Source organism: Amblyraja radiata, chromosome 4, assembly GCF_010909765.2.
Source record: "Amblyraja radiata isolate CabotCenter1 chromosome 4, sAmbRad1.1.pri, whole genome shotgun sequence".
NCBI lineage: Eukaryota > Metazoa > Chordata > Chondrichthyes > Rajiformes > Rajidae > Amblyraja > Amblyraja radiata.
The window spans coordinates 29003026-29021239 of record NC_045959.1 but is presented as its reverse complement, the minus strand read 5'-3'; the positions used below and the strand labels follow the sequence as shown (position 1 = coordinate 29021239).

The 18214-nt window shown below is 43.2% G+C and overlaps 1 protein-coding gene across 5 annotated transcripts in view; it reads left to right on the top strand.

The window, feature by feature from the left end:
- The window catches only part of bbs9 (Bardet-Biedl syndrome 9), a 375470-nt gene that overhangs the window by 68232 nt on the left and 289024 nt on the right, over positions 1-18214 (top strand). For 3 of the 5 annotated variants that reach the window (XM_033019150.1, XM_033019149.1, XM_033019152.1), the window contains exons 13-14: positions 7474-7576; positions 7994-8098. In XM_033019150.1, coding sequence (XP_032875041.1) covers positions 7474-7576; positions 7994-8098 — 208 coding nt within the window. Of the gene's footprint in view, positions 1-7473; positions 7577-7993; positions 8099-11292; positions 11308-18214 lie in introns of all 5 variants that reach the window. The other 2 variants (XM_033019148.1, XM_033019151.1) reach the window with 1 other exon arrangement.

Here is an 18214-nt window from a genome sequence, read left to right as displayed (position 1 = left end):
GGTTTGTTCAAGCAGGTGCTTAGCGCTGCGGACCGCCCGTTCAGCTAGACCATTGCTTTGCGGGTACTCCGGGCTGCTGGTGAAATGATTAAAGTTCCACTTTGTGGCAAATGATCGAAACTCGGCGCTGGTGAACTGGCGACCGTTGTCTGTCTGTAGCCGGACAGGGGAACCAAACGTGGCAAAGTGGCGGCGAAGCTTGCTGATCACCATCTCGGAGGTGATGGCAGGGAGGAGGTCCACCTCGAACCAATTCGAGTAAGAGTCTACTAGCACAAGGTATTGCTTCCCACGCCAGTCGAAAATATCGGCAGCCAGAGAAGACCAGGGCATGTCAGGTGCAGGCTGCTGCAAAAGTGGCTGTCTTTGCTGATGCGGGGCAAGCGAGTGACAGTCCGGACAGGAATCAACCCTGGCCTGGATGTATTTAGCCATGGCCGGCCAGTAGTACTGTTCCTGGGCATGTGAGATGGTGGCATCCGCCCCAGGATGACCCATGTGGGCGGCATCAAAATACAAGCCACGCAGCGATTCCGGGATGACAACTTTGTGTCCTTTGATAATAATACCGTCCCGGAGGACTAACTCATCGCGGACCAAAAAATAGGGGTGGACGCTGGCAGGCAACGAATTCCGCTTGGTGGGCCACCCGCGCTTGATGACAGCAGCAAGCTGCTGCAGGTCGGGGTCGTTTGCGGTATGTTCAACCAAGCACTGCAGCTGGTGAGAAGGGACGAAGTTGACGTTCAGTACCTGTAAGTCCGACTGCTCGAAGGGGTGCTGGTCGCAGGAGGCACGGGGGGCCCGGGACAGTGCATCAGCCACATGCATCTCGGTGCCCCTCTTATATACGATTTTAAAGTCAAAACGCTGTAGCTGCAGCATCATCCGCTGTAGCCTGGCAGGAGCGCAGTGTATTGGTTTGTTAAGTATCGTTACCAGTGGCTGGTGATCCGTCTCAACGGTGAACCTGGTGCCAAATAAGAAGTCCTTAAACTTCGAACACGCGAAAACCACCGCCAGCAGCTCCTTCTCTATCTGGGCATAGCGCTGCTCTGTGTCCGTCATGGTCCTGGAGGCATAGGAGATGGGCAGCAGCGAGTCACCAGCGTGGGGTTGCAGGCAGGCAGCACCCAGACCAAATCGAGAGGCATCGCAAGTGACTACGATCGGACGCAGCAGATCAAAAAACTTCAGTGTAGGTGTGCTGACCAGCCTCGTCTTTAGCAGATCAAATGCCTGCTGGTGGTGCGGAAACCATGCCCAGGCAATGTCCTTCTTTGTGAGCTGTCTCAGGGGTGCGCTCAACTCGCTGAGGTCTGGGATAAACTTCCCCAGGTAATTCACCATACCCAGGAAGCGCTGCAGACTGACAGCGTCTGTCGGGGCGGGCAGCTCAGAGATTGCGCTGGTCTTTTGCGGGTCTGGCTTCAACCCTTGGGCCGTGAAAACGTGGCCGACATATGTGACCTCAGGCACCCGGAACTTGCACTTTGACCGATTGAGCTTCAAATTAATCTGCCGCGCACGGTCCAAAATCCGCCGGAGGATGTGGTCATGTTCGGCCACATCCCTCCCATAGACCAGAATGTCATCCACAATAATCGCGCAGGGCAGACCTGCGAATAATTGTTCCATAGAACGCTGAAATACCTCGCTGGCAGAGTTGATGCCGAACGGCATCCGTAAAAACTTAAACCTGCCGAAGGGCGTGCTGAACGTGGTCAGGTCTGTGGAGCGTTTGTCCAGTGGTATCTGCCAAAACGAACTTTTTGCATCGAGGACGGAGAACACAGTAGCTTGTCCCACCTGGGCGGCAACATCTTCGACAGTCCTCATGGGGTAGTGGGGCCGTTTAATCGCCATATTTAAGTCCTTAGGGTTGATGCATATCCGTATCTCGTTTTTTCCTTTCTTCAACGTGGCGACCATGGTGGAGACCCATACGGTTGGATCGCTGACAGCCTCCAGCACTCCCATGTTGACCATGTCCTTAAGCATATTCTCCACCTTGCCCTTCATGGCAAAAGACACTCTGTGGGGTGGACGGATCACAGGCTCCACAGATGGGTCAGTCGCGATCTTGTACACCACCGGCAGCTTCCCCAGCTTGTCGTCAAACAGGTCTGGGTACTCACATAGTGGATCCATCACAGGTTGCACCTCGTGGACCGTGTGGTTAAACGACACCAGCCCAAGATCCTGGCAGGCCCGGTTGCTAAGCAACGTCACACAGTCACTGTCCAGAATGAAGAAAGACAGGTCCTGGGAAGATTCCTGCAGCACGCAGTGGAAAGTCGCCCTCCCCACAGGTGTTAGTTCCTCTCCCCCATAGGCACGCAAAACAGAGCGGTCGGCAATCAGCAGCTCATTATTCCTTATCTGGTGGAACAGCTTTGTTGACATTACGTTCACTTTCGCCCCCGTGTCAAGTTTAGCAGAGAAAGACTTATTGTTTACAGTTATGTTCACAGAAGGATCGGGGAGGCGAGATCGGCTGTGGAGGAGAGAGTAAATACTTACATCTCCCGTGGAAAAGCTGAGCTCAGAGTCGGGGGCAGCGTTAACAGAGGGCTGAGAGTCCATCTCGCTATCAACTTGCAGAAGGTTGTTTAGGAGTTGTCTGGGAGCTGAGGGCACTTTCCCACGGGATCGGCAGACAGCTGCAAAATGGTTTCTTCTCCCGCAGAAATTGCAGGTCTTACCAAGGGCTGGGCACTGTGATTCTGAGGAGTGCACGTAGCTGCAGTTAGGACACTTGTTAGATCTTGGGTCCCGGGGTGTACGAACGGGCCGCGGTGGAGGGCGAAAGTTCTCCTTCATCCGTCGTTGTCCAGCAACACCAGTTAAATTTATGGCTCGGTTGTCAGACCCCCGCTTTCCATGAGGAGGGTTGACCACTTCGGCAATGCGGCACGCATGCATTGCCTGAGTCAGGGTTAGGTCAGGCCGTTGCAGCAGGTCGGCACGCAGCTTCTGATCGATCATACCGGTAACGAGAATGTCTCTGGTGAGCTGGTCGCGCATGGTTTCGAATCGGCACCTCTGAGCGAGGTGCCGCAGGTCGGCAATGAAGCATTCAACAGGTTCATCAGGCTGTTGCTTGCGTGAGAAGAACCTGGCCCGCTCCAGTATACGGTTGGAGGGCAGGTCACATATCTCAGCGAATTTGCGCAAAAGACATACCGGGTCGTCGGCCAATTCAGCTGGCTCGACCGGTTGGTCGTTGTCATCCAGGACCGCTGGTTCGTAGACAAAGGCTTGAGCTCTCTTCATTGCGTCGGGACCGGCCAGGTTGAGCAAGAGTGATGCTTTGACCGCGGCTGGGTCGTTCCGGTTCGCAATATTGACGTAGTGAGTGTAGTCCATCACAAAAGTCGACCATCGTTCCGCAATGTCAGCATCGAAGACATGGGGAGATGGCTTTCGGCATGAGGATGCCATATTAAGGGAAACCCGAAACTGGGCACTAACGGGGACAAAATAAATGAAAACCGGTAAACGGGAAACGCGAGTTTTAAACTTCTGACGCCATGTAAAGGAGTGATAGCTGACACACTGTAACCTTTACTGGTAGTTTATTATAGCACATGGCACACACGTCCCAGCACTGACTGCATCCAGCCTTCAGGCGTACTGGGACCTAGTGGGAGGAACAAAGGGAGGATACTACAGTTATACTAATATGATGGGGCGTGGTTAGTGGTGATGAGGTAGCTACATTATAGGTTGCATGCATAACCCATCTACAATACCCTTTAATAAAATCTGACAATGTGCACTTTAACCACATGTGATTTTTTTCTATTACGAATCTCAAATTGTGGAGTACAGAGGCAAATAAATAAATAAATTATATGTCTTTGTCCCAAACATTATGGAGGGCACTGTATGTCTGTGTTTTCTGCAGTTCTTCTCGTCCCTTCCCCTACCAGACAGAACAGGGATAGAGTTTCACTGGTTCTTACCTTTCACCTTATTGGCCTCCACATCCAGCTTCAATATGTTCCCACCAGCAGTTACATCTTCCCATCACCACCCTTTTCATTTTCTACAGAGACCAATCTCATTGCATCTTCTTGATACGCTCATTTCTTCCCACCCACCCCTCTCTCTCCCCAGGCACATTCCCCAGCAAATGCAGGAGGTGCAACATCTGTCCCTATACTTCCCCTCTTGTCTCTATTCAGGGACCTCAGTTTCCCATCCAGGTGAGAAAAGTGGTTTTCATGTATTGTATTCAATGTTCTTGACATGGCCTCCTCTACCTCAGTATGACCATCGTAAACTGGAGAAATGCTTTGCCAAATATTTGTACTCTCTTACCCAGGGCCAGAGCTTGGAGCTCCCGGTCAGTTTAATTTCCCTTCACCTACTGGACCTGTCTATCCTTGGCCTTCTCCACTGCTAGAGTGAGCACATATGCAAACTGGAAGAACCAAACCTCCCATTCTTGGGCAGCCTACAACCCTACGGTATAAACATTACATTTTCCAATTTCAGATACATTTATTGCCCTCTGCATTTTCCCTGCTTCCATCCACTCCTGCGCACATCTTTCTTTCCACTTCCCCTGCTCCCATCATCCAGTCCATTTTGCTGCTTCTTTCTGCACATTGTCCACCACTCCCACAACTTTGGATCCCCTATTTTCTACTTGCCCATCCACCAGCCCTGTTACCTTCCACCTACTGTCCCTCCCTCTGGTTCTGTGTTTCACTCCCCACCTTCCATTTCTCATTTGCACCCTTTTGTCTTCTCCACATCACCGCAGCCTTGTGTACTATCTCCACACTTCTCTCCCATTAACTCAACTGCCAATCAATCCCTCCTCACCTGGCTTTGCGTATCCTTTAGGCAACATCACTGGTGGACACTGATAGATGATGTTTCGCTTCCCGACACGAAACGTCACCTATCCATGTTTTCCAGAGATTCTGCCTGACCAGTCGAGTTACTCCAACACACTGTCTTCTACACAAGGTACCAGCATCTGTAGATTCTTGTATCTACTCTTTGACATATCACTTGCCAGCTCTTGCCCCACCCATTACCCTCACCTCTTTCTACCAGCTATCTTCACTCTATCCTGAAGAAGGGTCCCTATCTGATATAGCATCTGTCCATTTTTCTCCATAGATGCTGCCTGACCTGCTGAGTTCCCCTAGTGGTTTTTTTTAAAATTAACTTGCTTACAGGATTGATGTATTAATTTGCATTATATCAATTTGTCCCTGAGAAGTATACAAATTAGCAGGAGGAGAGGGCCACTATGCCCTCAGAGCCTGCTCTGCTCGTCTGCAAGATTGTAATACCTGTGCCACATTTATGCCCATTTCTGATAAAGTTTTTTACACTTGAGTATCAAGAAACAATTTACTTTTGCATAAATATTACATAAAAACTCACATTTGAAAGAAAATGCAGTGAGGGAATAACTCAGGAGGTCAGGCAACATCTCTGGAGGACATGTTGAGGTGGTGTTTTTGGTCGGGACTCTTTTTCAGCTCTACTTCCACTGTACTTATAGAAGAGAGTTTGTGTACATGGTCCACACATAAAAGGGGTTGCCCCAATATTTCAAATGGTTGTTGTAGTCATTATGTCTATGTGTAGAGACTCGTACAAATGTTAATAAACATTAGTATTCTGGCTCAAATGATGTACACTGCAAAGTATAGTTTGTATATTTATCTGTGAACTCTGCATTTTAATCTTTTAGGAGAGAGAGATAGATTTACACATTTGTGGCACAAGAGAGGAATGGATTTTACTTGCATTATTCAATTGCATCATGATTGTCCTAATTGTTAAACCCTCAAAATTATGCAATGTACAGAATAGAAATATGACACAATTGTTTTCTTGAGTTAAGTGTGTTTAATGTCATATGTACTGACAACAGAATAATTAAACTCCCGTTTTCAGCAGCATAACAGGCATGTTAACACAGTACTCGGAGATAACAAAATAAAATCAACAAATTAAAACCGCAATGCTAGTGCAAAAAGCCCAAAGTCCTTAGTGCAACAAAGACAGTTCAAAGTTTAGTTAACGTTTCCTCAAGGGCTTCAGTGAAGACATTCCACATATATAACAGAAAATGCTGGAAATATCCAACAGCCCAACCAGAATCTGTTCAGAACCATTAACTGTTTCTGGCTATACAGATGCTGCCTCACCTGCGAGTATTTAGAAGATTTTCTGTTTTATTTCAGATTTCTGATACATGAAGTATTATGCTTTCAGAAGATATTCCTTAAAGTGACCGCCTTGTTTTCGATCTCACAGATCTGCTTTTAGAGTTAGTTGGTGACCTCAGGGAAAGCTTATACTTCTGTTTTTTCTGTAGCAACAGTTTGTAGCAGCCTGTTTCCAACTTTAGTTTACAGAGTCATAGAGCATGGAACCGATCCATGGTGCCCCTGCTAGACAAAGTACCTATTACATTTATCAGCATATGGCCCATTTCCCTTGCCATTCCGTGGTGATTTAAGATACTTCAATGTTATGAGAGTATCTGCCTCTACCATTACCTGAGGCAGTATGCTCCAGATGTCACCACCCTCTGGGTGATAAAGTTGCCTTAAACCCATAGTTTATTATGAACAACACTGTTTAGGGGAAAGGTTTTTTCATGATCTATCTTATGCATGTCCCTCCCCTCTTAACTGTTAACATCAACCATTTCTGCTCCAAAGTTAATAAACCCAGCATCTCCTGTCTCATAGCTCCATCTCAGGCAACATCCTGATACATTCCCTCCACATCCTCTACAGTGTAATTAGATTCTTCCTATAATTTGGTGACCAACTATGGCTTAAATAATGTTTTATGATGTTATACTATAATCTTCCTCTTAAACTGTCTCATCTAATGAAGGAATGTATCCAAAATACCTTCGTAATAATTTTCTCTACCTGTGTTGCTGCGTTCAGGGATTTTTGGATTTATATATCTTTGTCTGCTTAAATTTCTCATTAAATTTCCCATCATATTGTCACCTCCTTAAAAAAAATCTAAACAAATTTGACAGGATCTCCCTTAACAAAATTATGTTGACCATCTAGGATCAAACTTGGCTTTCCAGGTGCAGATTAATCATGTCTCTTAGATTTATTTTCTTCCACTCATATTATCTGACTGGTCTGTTACCTGTTTGCAACAAATTGTCCATGCCAATGATTAAGCTCCACAGGAGTTTCTTCTCACTCCATTGCTTCTGTTCATTTTGCCCTCTTGCGCCTGCTGAAATATTTCCCCGTTGAGCTTCTTTCCATTTTAATCCTCTGGGCCATGATGTGATAATGCATTTACGCTGCAAATCTGCCCATTTGAGTCAAAACGAACTGAGATACTGATCTTAGTAGATAACCTTTAAAACACTGAATGTTGTATGGTGATAAGCATTGGTCAGTAAATGGTTAGTTATCCAAAAATATTGCAGTAACTCTACATAATTATTAAACCCAGGTGACGATTTGGAGCCAATTTGCTGTTCAGGATGTGAAACTGTCAGTTTGTGTGCAGTCTCCACTGGCAGTAACTCAGGATCAAATGTGTTTTGCTGCTATAGGTAAGCCCTGGATCACGCCCACAGTGAAGCATTTAGTATTAGAAGTGTGCTTTTCTTCCATTTGTTGAAAATAATTGTCATTTGGTTTATTTTTGTGGATATTTGATTTTAACAAAATCTGGTGGTTTATACCACATTAATACTATAAACCATTCATATTCGTAAAGTCGATTACATATCCACTACTGGAGAGGGATGGAAGAAACTTATCCTCAATCCTGAAGTCTGAAGAAAGGTCTTGACCCGAAATGTCAATTATGCCTTTTCTCCATACATGCTGCCTGACCCATTGAGTTACTCCACCATTTTGTGTCTATCCTCAATCCTCAATCACAATAAGTAGATTTCTTAAAGTGCAGAAATAGCAAAATAATATTTTGACTTTTTAATCTCTAATTTTTAATTTCTGTTTCACAGAACCTGGAACATCTAGAAGTGTAACTTTATCTGTATTCCTAAAGGAGAGCTTCCCACCTGCCATTCTTGGGGGAGATACTGCAGTATCATATCGTACACCAACAGGTACAAACAACAATTTTCTATTGTTTAACTGTTAAACCAGATTTAATCCAGCCTCGAAAATGTGAACTGCTGATTAGCACAGATTCTTTAATCAGTATGCAAAGTACTTTTGGGTCAGGTTGAATAGACTATAGCTATAATGTATATATTAATTTTCATAAATGTTCAATTCAGAGTGGAATGGATGCAGCTTTTCTTCAATCCCAAAAGACTACCTCAGAAGTGGAAGATTTCACAAAAATATGTAAATAGTAAACGAATAATATTTTGAAATTCAAATATATAAAATATAACTTACTATATATAAATCGCTGCTTAATTTTGAATAATAAATAGTAGCAAGTGTTGATAATTTGACCCTTTATGTCAATAATAACTGACGTTCTTCTGCTCAATGCCATTTTACTGCATTAACCCCTGATGTCATTAATATTTAACAAATGTATTTATCTCTGCCATGAATCAAGTCTGACAGAACTCCAGGGTAGTTATCATTTGGGATAACTCTATTAGTAACCAGCTTTAGGTGGTGCGAGTGGATTAGTGCACAATAATGAATGCTGGACATTAATTGCTTTCTACTTTGCAGCTCTGTCAAAGCAGCGGCTCATCTTAGGAGTCCAGACACGTTCAGTAATTATTCTTGAGAAATTATGAGTTAGGAGGAGTATGCACCAGCTTGCTCCCACATTTAAAAAGATAATACCTGATCAGATTTAAACTTTAACTCTGCATTTTTACTTTTTCCAGTAACCTTTCACCCACTTGCTTATAAAGAATTTACCTCTGTCTTAATATAATTCATTATTTCCACCTCGTGTTGAGAAATAGTTCTAAATTCAGCACCTCTGAGAGAGAAAATGTCATCTTATCTATTTATTAAATGGGTGAGCCCTTGTTTTAAAAGAGTGATTCCATAGTTTTAGATACTCTTATGCACGCTCTTAGTGCCGTAGTGCTTGTCCAGAGATAATTGTGTTTAGGCTGATCGTATGAGTGGAATAGATTTTGTTTCATTGTTCAACTTGGGTTGTGCAGATTGCCTCCTACTTACAGTCCACAAGAATTTATCCAAAAAAAATTGATAGTGTTCTGTCGGGATCAGTAATTTGTCCAGTTCATGTACTGTTATATTATCTGTATTCTTCTTTAACTGGAAGGGAATATCTCCTGCCATCTGCTGCTTTTCAAACTTTACCACTTTAAAAACCCTGGGTCTTAAAGTAAGTGATTCCATTGAAAAAGAGATAAGATTCTGATTAATTCACTCTCTTTAATTGTACTGTTAACTATTTTTTCAAAATATAGATCAGTGAGATGTTGGCGCAAGATCTGGAGTAAATCTAGGAAGTATTTCTTCTAGCTCAAAGAAACACTCACCTTGAACCATTGTGTAAAATTCAACTTTGAATAACTAGTCTTTAATATTGACTCGCATATTAAAATAATTTCACTATTAAAAAATAATCCTCCTATGAAAACAACCCAAATAACAATATGAATTAAAAATAAAATCCTTAAAATATGAAAAAATATAAAACAATTGCATAGATTAAGCCTGCTTTGCAACATTAATTGGACTGCTCTGAGGAAGGACATTATTGTTATTGAGGGAGTGCAGCGTAGGTTCACCAGTTTAATGGCGGGACTGACACATGATGAAAGAATGGGTCGACTGGGCTTGTATTCACTGGAATTTAGAAGGATGAGAGGGGATCTTCAGATTCAGATTCAAACTTTATTGTCATTGTGCAGTGTACAGTACAGAGACAACGAAATGCAGTTAGCATCTCCCTAGAAGAGCGACATAGAATATGAGCAATAAATAAAAATATTTACGTGCATACAATCATAGTAGGGCAATTATTTTTTTTCCTGGTGGAAGGTGTGTCCGAGGGGGAGGGGTGATTGGCAATCACCGAGGTACAGTGTTGAGTAATGTAACAGCCGCAGGGAAGAAGCTGTTCCTGGACCTGCTGGTCTGGCAACGGAGAGACCTGTAGCGCCTCCTGGATGGTAGGAGGGTAAACAGTCTGTGGTTGGAGTGAGAGCAGTCCTTGACGATACTAAGCGCCCTTCGCAGACAACGCTTGCTTTGGACAGACTCAATGGAAGGGAGTGAGGAACCGGTGATGCGTTGGAAACATAACATAATGGAAACTTATAGAAACATAAAATTATTAAAGGAATGGACAGGCTAGATGCAGGAAAAATGTTCCCGATGTTGGGGGAGTCCTGAACCAGAGGGTCACAGTTTAAGAATAAGGGGTAGGCCATTTAGGACTGAGATGAGGAAAAACTTTTTCACCCAGAGAGTTGTGAATCTATGGAATTCTCTGCCACAGAAGGCAGTGGAGGCCAATTCACTGGATGTTTTCAAGAGAGAGTTAGATTTAGCTCTTAGGGCTAAAGGAATCAAGCACCTATTTTTCTATGTTTCTATGTCTTTTCTATGCTCAGTTATTTTTAAATGTAAATTGCCTGAGACATGCAATTGTGCCTTGCACCTCACCATTGAAATAATTGGAGTCGCTGAACCATAGTAGGTCTGCTTGGCACATTTCCAATGGATTGATGTATTAGTGTAACTGCAGGGTCAATTGAGAAACAGTTGGAATGACAAGAGCTGGAAGTTCACTTGCATATTCACATGAGTGTTCCTCAGATATGTTTTGGATTGTTAATCTGGCCTTCCCTGGAAAAGGTTGTGCATCACTGTTAAAAATACAACCAGGTGGATGCCATGAAGTGATTTTGCTACCAGCTGATAATGGGTGAAATAAATCTATAATGGATTTTAACAGGGTCCTGTAACTAAATTTATATTATACATATGCTAAAAGATCAAAATTAAGTAATATTTAAAGGGAGCTTTGATTAATCTGACAGCTCATTGGTTCTGCAGATTTAATTTAAAGGATAAAGCAGCATTATGATTGTTAATGGAGTTTAACGTTTGTCACAGCAGCTGTGGAATTGGATTTTAATTTGTGAGATATGTCAGGAGTGGAAAAAAAAAATGGCATGCGAAATGGCAAAACCCTATCTGCCCAGTCTGATTATAGACCATATTCCATATTTTCTTCTGACAAGGAAGGAGGCCATTCAGTCCATCTTATCCTGGCTTTTCAGAGCAGTCCAATTGATGTTGCAAACTGTGTTCTGTTTTTCTTTGTGCTTTCTTTGGGGAACAGAGCGAAACCCTGAAGGTACGTTGGACACTTTCTATTACTTTTTTTTGAGAAATGCATACGTCTAGATTTCAATATGTAGAAAGGAACTGCAGATACTTGTTTAAACTGAAGATAGACACAAAATGTTGGAGTAACTCAGCGGGACAGGCAGGATCTCTGGAGAGAAGGAATGGGTGACATTTCAGGTCGAGACCCTTCTTCAGACTGAGAGAACGTTTCGGGTGGAGACCCTTTTTACACCTCCGCTGAGTCCAAGCGCAGGCTTGACAATCGTTTCGCTCTGCTCAGTCCGCCTAAACCTACCTGATCTCCTGGTTGCTAAACACTTCAACAGCCCCTCCCATTTCCACGTTGACCTTTCTGTCCTGGGCCTCCTCCATTGTCAGATTGAGGCCCAGTGCATTTTGGAAGAACAACACCTCATATTTTGCTTGGGCAGTGTAGATTAACCCTTATTAATCTATGCCATTTATAATCTCCACTACACATATATGCATTCCACCCATTACATGGTATTACAGTACTACTCAGTATTACACTAACAAGGTCAGCAAGCTCTCAGAAGCCACGCCGAGCTGGATATGAATGGCTGGCAGTTTAAATGTTCTGGATTACTTATGGAATAAAGACTAATCTTTCACTATGTATGTTGTCGTGGATCATTCACAAACAGGCAGCTTACATCTCAGTGGTATGAATATTGACTTCATAAGTTCCTAAGTGATAGGAGAAGAATTAGGCCATTCGGCCCATCATGCCTACTCTGCCATTCAACCATGGCTGATCTATCTCTCCCTCCTAACCCCATTCTCCTGCCTTCTCCCCATAACCCTTGACAACCGTACTAATCAAGAATCTATATCTATCTCTGCCTTGAAAATATCGATTGACGACCTCCACAGCCTTCTGTGGCAATGATTCACTACCCCCTGACTGAAGACTTCTCTAACTTCAAGTAACCCTTGCATACCCTCTCTCTCCATCCCTCCCCTTCCAATTTCTCCGACCAGTCTGACTGTCCCTGACTACATTTTATCTCTCTTTACTTTGTTGTTACCTTCTCCTAGCTGACAATGATCTATTCTACTTTTTCCTTGATCTCCACCCCCTTTCATGTCTCGTTCTCACACCTGCCACTTGCGTATCTCTGTATTTCCTCCTCCCCCTCCCCCGAAGAAGGGTCTCGACCCAAAACATCACCCATTCCTTCTCTCCAGAGATACTGCCTTTACCGCTGAGTTACTCCAGCATTTTGTGTCTATCTTGCATCTAGATTTCAGTGGCTTCAATGAAGAAGTTTCACTCAGATGGTCTGCACATGTATTCTACACTGCATTTGATGAAGGGTTTAGTTCTCGGGCTTCAAATTAGCTTTGATTTTGGAATTTTCATTGGTGGATGTTTGTTATCAGATTTTTGCTGGCTTGGGAATTTTGATGGTATTAATTGAGTAATCTGTTAGATGAAAGGAAACTTAGTCTGGATAAAATCATTGGTATAACCACACTATACTAGATGTGTTTAAGTGACATAGCACTGGGTTCTATTCTAGCTTCTTCCACGGTCCCCAACCATGCAAATGTAGGGTGGTAGCCGGGTATTAAAAACACCATAATGAATCAAAATAAAAACAGAATATACTGGAGAATACTTCACAGGACAGGCAGCATCTGTAGAGGGAATGTTTAATGTTAACATTTCAAGATGATGATATTTCATAGATATTAGCATCCAAACGTTTTTAAGTTATGGAGGAGGGGGGGTGGGAGGTGGGGGAGGGGGAGGGGAGGGGAGGTGGGGGGGTGGGGGGTGTGAGAGTTGGGAAAGGATATTCGGTGGATGGTATTGGTTGTGGAGATTTTGTTTATATAATAAGATGGAAACCAAAAGAGAGAGAGTGGTGGTGGTAGTATCAACTGAAAGGGGTTGGTGAATAACTTGTTTATTGCATTCATTCAGAAAATAAAATCCAAGCTAGAACCATGAACTCCCAAATGTTGTTTTTACTGAAAATATAACGTTCATTCAAAAAATGATGAAAATATGTAGAAAGTTAGGCAGCATTAATGGAGAGAGAAATACAGTTACTGTTACAGGTTGGTGAACTCTTATCAGATCTGTAACTTTATCAGAAATTGGTGAATATACTGTTGTCCTGTCTAGATGCAATCACTGAGTTGATCTTTGTATTTGTTTTTAGTCTAAAGGAGGTGAGGGCAGAGTGGGGTGGAAAATTAATATGGCAAGCAGATGGAAACTTCTGGTCAATTATAAAGTTTAGCACCAGAGAACCAGCTCTTTTTTAATGAATGAATCCTTTATTTTACTAGTTCACGATAAAATGTATTGATTAGGGCAATGTGGTTAATGTAGACTCCATGGACTTTAGTAGTGTCTTTGACAAGATTCCATATGGGGGGCTGGTGAAAAGGGTTAGGGATCCAAGGCAAGTTGACAAATTAGATCCAATATTGGATGATAATTAGGAGACAAAAGATGGTGGTAGGGAGGGAGGTGTTCCTTTGTTATTGGGATCAGTGTTATAGATATTAATGATTTGAATATGAATTTAAGAGGTATAATTCATAAGTTTGCAGATGGGTGATAATTATTATGAGGATAGTTGTAATATAGAGGATGCTTATTGATCAGGTAAGATGGGCAGAGCATTGACAGATCAAATTTAATCTTGACAAATGCAAGTTGATGTGCTTTGAGTGGGCTAATATGAGCAAGATATATACAATGAATAATTGGGCCCTAGGAAGTATTTAGGAACAGGGAGGCTTTGGTACAGGCATCTAAGAATCCTTGGAGGTAGCAGCACAGGTGAATAAGACAGTGAAGAGAGGATACAAGAGACTAGTCATCAATCACCAGGGCATAGCATATAAGATCCGTGAGGCATTGGTGCAATTTTATAAAACTGTGGTTTGGACAATAGACAATAGACACTAGGTGCAGGAGTAGGCCATTCGGCCGTTCGAGCCAGCACCGCCATTCACCTTGATCATCCACATTCAGTACCCCATTCCCGCCTTCTCACCATATCCGCTATCTTTAAGAGCCCTATCTAACGGTTTGGTCCAACTGGAATATTCTACACAGTTCTGGTCAGCACACTACAGGAATAATGTGATTCCACTGGAGAGGATGCAAAGGTGAATCACCAGGATGTTGCTTGGGTTGGGATGGTCCAGTTATGTGGAGATTGGATAGGCTGGATTTGTTTTATCTTTGAGTGGATGAGGCTGAAAGGTGATGGGGGTGAGGGGTGAGGGGGGGAGGGTGTGTGGTGGCTGAAATAAATTTACAGAATTATGAGGGACACAGAAGAACATTTTTTCTGTAACAGGTGCCTACAATTAGAAGGCATGAATTTAGAAGTAAGAGGTTGAGAGAGGATCTGAGGAAGAACTTGTTCACTCAAAAGATGGTGGTGCCAGGTAATCTTTCAACATTGAAGCAGTACATAGAGTCAAGAAGGCTTTATTGTCATATGTCCTGAAACGGAGCAATGAAATTCTTACTTGCAGCTGCACAAAAAATATCTATACATGGTACCCTGTAAAACCTATAAAAAAGAGCCAAATAGTTATATATTGTTAATATATTATATAAACAATAATAGTACAAAGTCAAAAATAATGCCTGCAAGTTTATGTAGATCGGAACCTAGTTGGAGGTTGTAGTGTTTAATAGCCTGATACTAAGAGGGAAAGTAAAGTAAAGTATCCTTTATTATCATTCAAACTTTTCCGTTTGAACAAAATTGCATACTTTGCAGTCATGACAGAAAATAAAATACCAGAACACACAATTAACACAATTTAACACCCACCACAGTGAGTCGACCAGGCACCTCCTCACTGTGATGAAAGGCAAAAGTCTTAAAGTCCTCGTCTCTTCCTTCCTTGTTCTCCCTCTGCGTTGAGGCGATCCAGGCTTTCGACGTTAGGCCCCCCGCCGGGTGTTGGTAAGTCCCGTGGCTGAATCCGAGCTCTGCGAACGGGCCGGTTCAAACTCCGCGGCCCGGAGCGGTCGAAGCTGCTACCCTCCAGTCCAGCAGACTAAGCTGTTGTTGCGGGAGCTCTGGAGAATCGGTCACCAACCTGGGACCCGCGAGCTCCCGATGTTGTCGCCAACACAGCCCCGAAGTCGGCCAGCTTCGCGTTGGTAAGTCTTGGTTCTGCCTCCGGAGCCTCGAGGTCAGTCCCAGTTTGAGGCCGCCAGCTCCACGATTAGGCCTCAGCGCAGAAGGAGACGGAGACGGGGATACGGCAAAGAAAAGGTCGCATCCCCCCGAAGGAAGAGACTAAAAACAAGTTTCTCCCACCCCCCCACACATGCACAACTAAATATAAACTAAAACATTCGTCCAACAGGACAAAAGAAAACAAAAAAAAAGAAAAGACAGACGGACTGCAGGTGAGCTGCAGCTGCAGGGGCAGCGCCGCCACTTCCGGAGAGCAGGAAGAAGCTTCTCCTGAACCTGGGCATTACAGTTTTCAGGCTCTTATACCTTCTTCCCGATAGCAGGAATGAAACAAGAGCATGACCAGGATGGTGTGGGTCACTGACGATGCTGGCTGCCCTTTTGAGGTGGTGACTTTTGTAGATAGTTTCGAAAGTGGGGAGGCTAGTACTCAAAATCGACTGGACAATTTTCACCACTTTTTGCAATCTTCTTTGTTCTGGGTGTTTCTGATCCAAAGCATAGAAGACTTTGGACCCAGAACTGGTAAATATGATTAATGAAGATGGGTAGTTGATTGTTGGCCTGAACATGGTGGGATATATGGTCTGTTCTCTGTACTATATGACTTATGAAATTTACATAGATATATAGACAATAGGTGGAGGAGTAAGCCATTTGGCCAGCACCGCCATTCAATGTGATCATGGCTGATCATCCACAATCAGCACCCTGTTCCTGCCTTCTCCTCACACCCCTTGATTCCACTAGACTAAGAGCTCTCTTTTGAATGCATCCAGTGAATTTATGTGACTTAAAGGCTTTCCTTTTCTGTCGAAGTCTGATTATGCTGTTGTAAAGTTCAATTGAGAAAGGATTTGAAAGAAATGTTTCATGCTGTTCTATGCAGTAATGTTACTTCCTGTGTTTGCCTAAATGTTTAGCATTATCAGCTAAGTGGAATAACACTATGAATGCTTCTGAGCCAAAGCATAGAGTAACCTACCAGACATAACAGGAAAAGATCAGGGAAGTTCTAACAACTAGCTTTGTGCTGGTGCTTTTGGGCCATATTTCATTTCCCTGTGAAAGGATTGATTTGGGCTGTGGTGATTACTCAGGACACCACAACAATCTATTCCACTTTCATACATTCTTTAGCAGTAGCAAAGATTTCAAAGCAACACACACATTAGCAAAGTTTGGAGAGATGTGGAATATATTCTGATGCACCCAAAAGAAGGTGTACTTTTGATGATGTACGTACTTTGATGATGATGTACTTTCCATCAATGGTGGAGTTGTTTGTGTAGTTGTGTGTGATTGCAGGCAGCTGGAGTTGGATCCAGAGGCCATAGATATGAACGTAGGACTGCAAGAGGCAGCAGAGTTAGGATGGGAGAAGATTTAATAATGGAGATTTAATAATTTAATCAGAATTGGTTATCAGAGAGCTTGTAGCAAATAGTGCATTATAGAGTCTAAGAGCGATACAGTGTACAAAAAAGTTCTTCGGCCCAACTTGCCCACTCAGGCCAACATGTCCCAGCTACACCTGTCCACGTTTGGTCCAGACATGTCCTATCCATGTACCTGCTTATGTGTTTCTTAAATGTTGGGATAGTCCCTCCCTCAACCTTGTCTGGCAGCTTGTTCCATACACCCTCAAGACCTGTCCTTTCCATGTACCTGTCCAAATGTTTCTTAAACGTTGCGATAGTACCTGCCTCAACTACCTCCTTCAGCAGCTCACTCCATACACCCACTACTCTGAGTGAAAAAGTTACCCTACAGATTTCTATAAAATCTTTTGCCTTTCATCTTAAATCTATGTCCCCTTGTCCTCAATTCACTTACTCTGGGCAAGAGACCTGTGTATAAACCCGATCTATTCCTCTCATGATTCCATACAACTCTATAAGATCACCCCTCATCCTCCTGTGCTGCCAGGAATAGAGTCCCAGCCTACTTAACCCCTCCCTATAGCTCAGACCCTCTAGTCCTAAATCTTGTGGGGGCATTGTGTTGTGGGGGCATTCTGAGAAATGGTGTAGTCAGTAGAGATTTCGAGTGACTCATAATTCAGATAAAATGACAGTAGAGAAGTTGAATTTGGTACATTTTTAGGGTTGGATAATTTATACCATCTGAATTAGTTTTGAATATTTAGTTTAGTTTAGATATACAGCGCAGAAACAAGCCCTTTTGGCCCACCAGGTCCGCGCTGACCAGCGATCCCCGCACATTAACACTATCCTATACCAACTAGGGATAATTTTACATTTACTAAGCCAATTAACCTATATACCTGTACGTCTTTGGAGTGTGGGAGGAAACCGAGATCTTGGAGAAAACCCATGCAGGTCACGGGGAGAACGTACAAACTCTGTACAGACAGCACCTGTAGTCAGGATCGACCCGCGTCTCTGGCGCTGCATTCGCTGTAAGGAAGCAACTCTACCGCTGCACTACCATGCCGCCCTATATTGCAGGTAGAGTTTGATTTATTGACCCGATCTTCAAACGAGTGGAGATCTGGCCAAACTTACAAGTTGCCTGCCTGCTGGCAGAGAAGTTAAAACAATGTTTTGTGTCTGTCTTCATAAAAGATGGAAAATTTCCTAAAAAATAGTGGGGAATACTATTAAATGGATTAAAGAAATTATTGTTTGTGAATAAAAAATATTATTGGACAAACTAATGAGATTAAAAGCCAATAAATCCCCA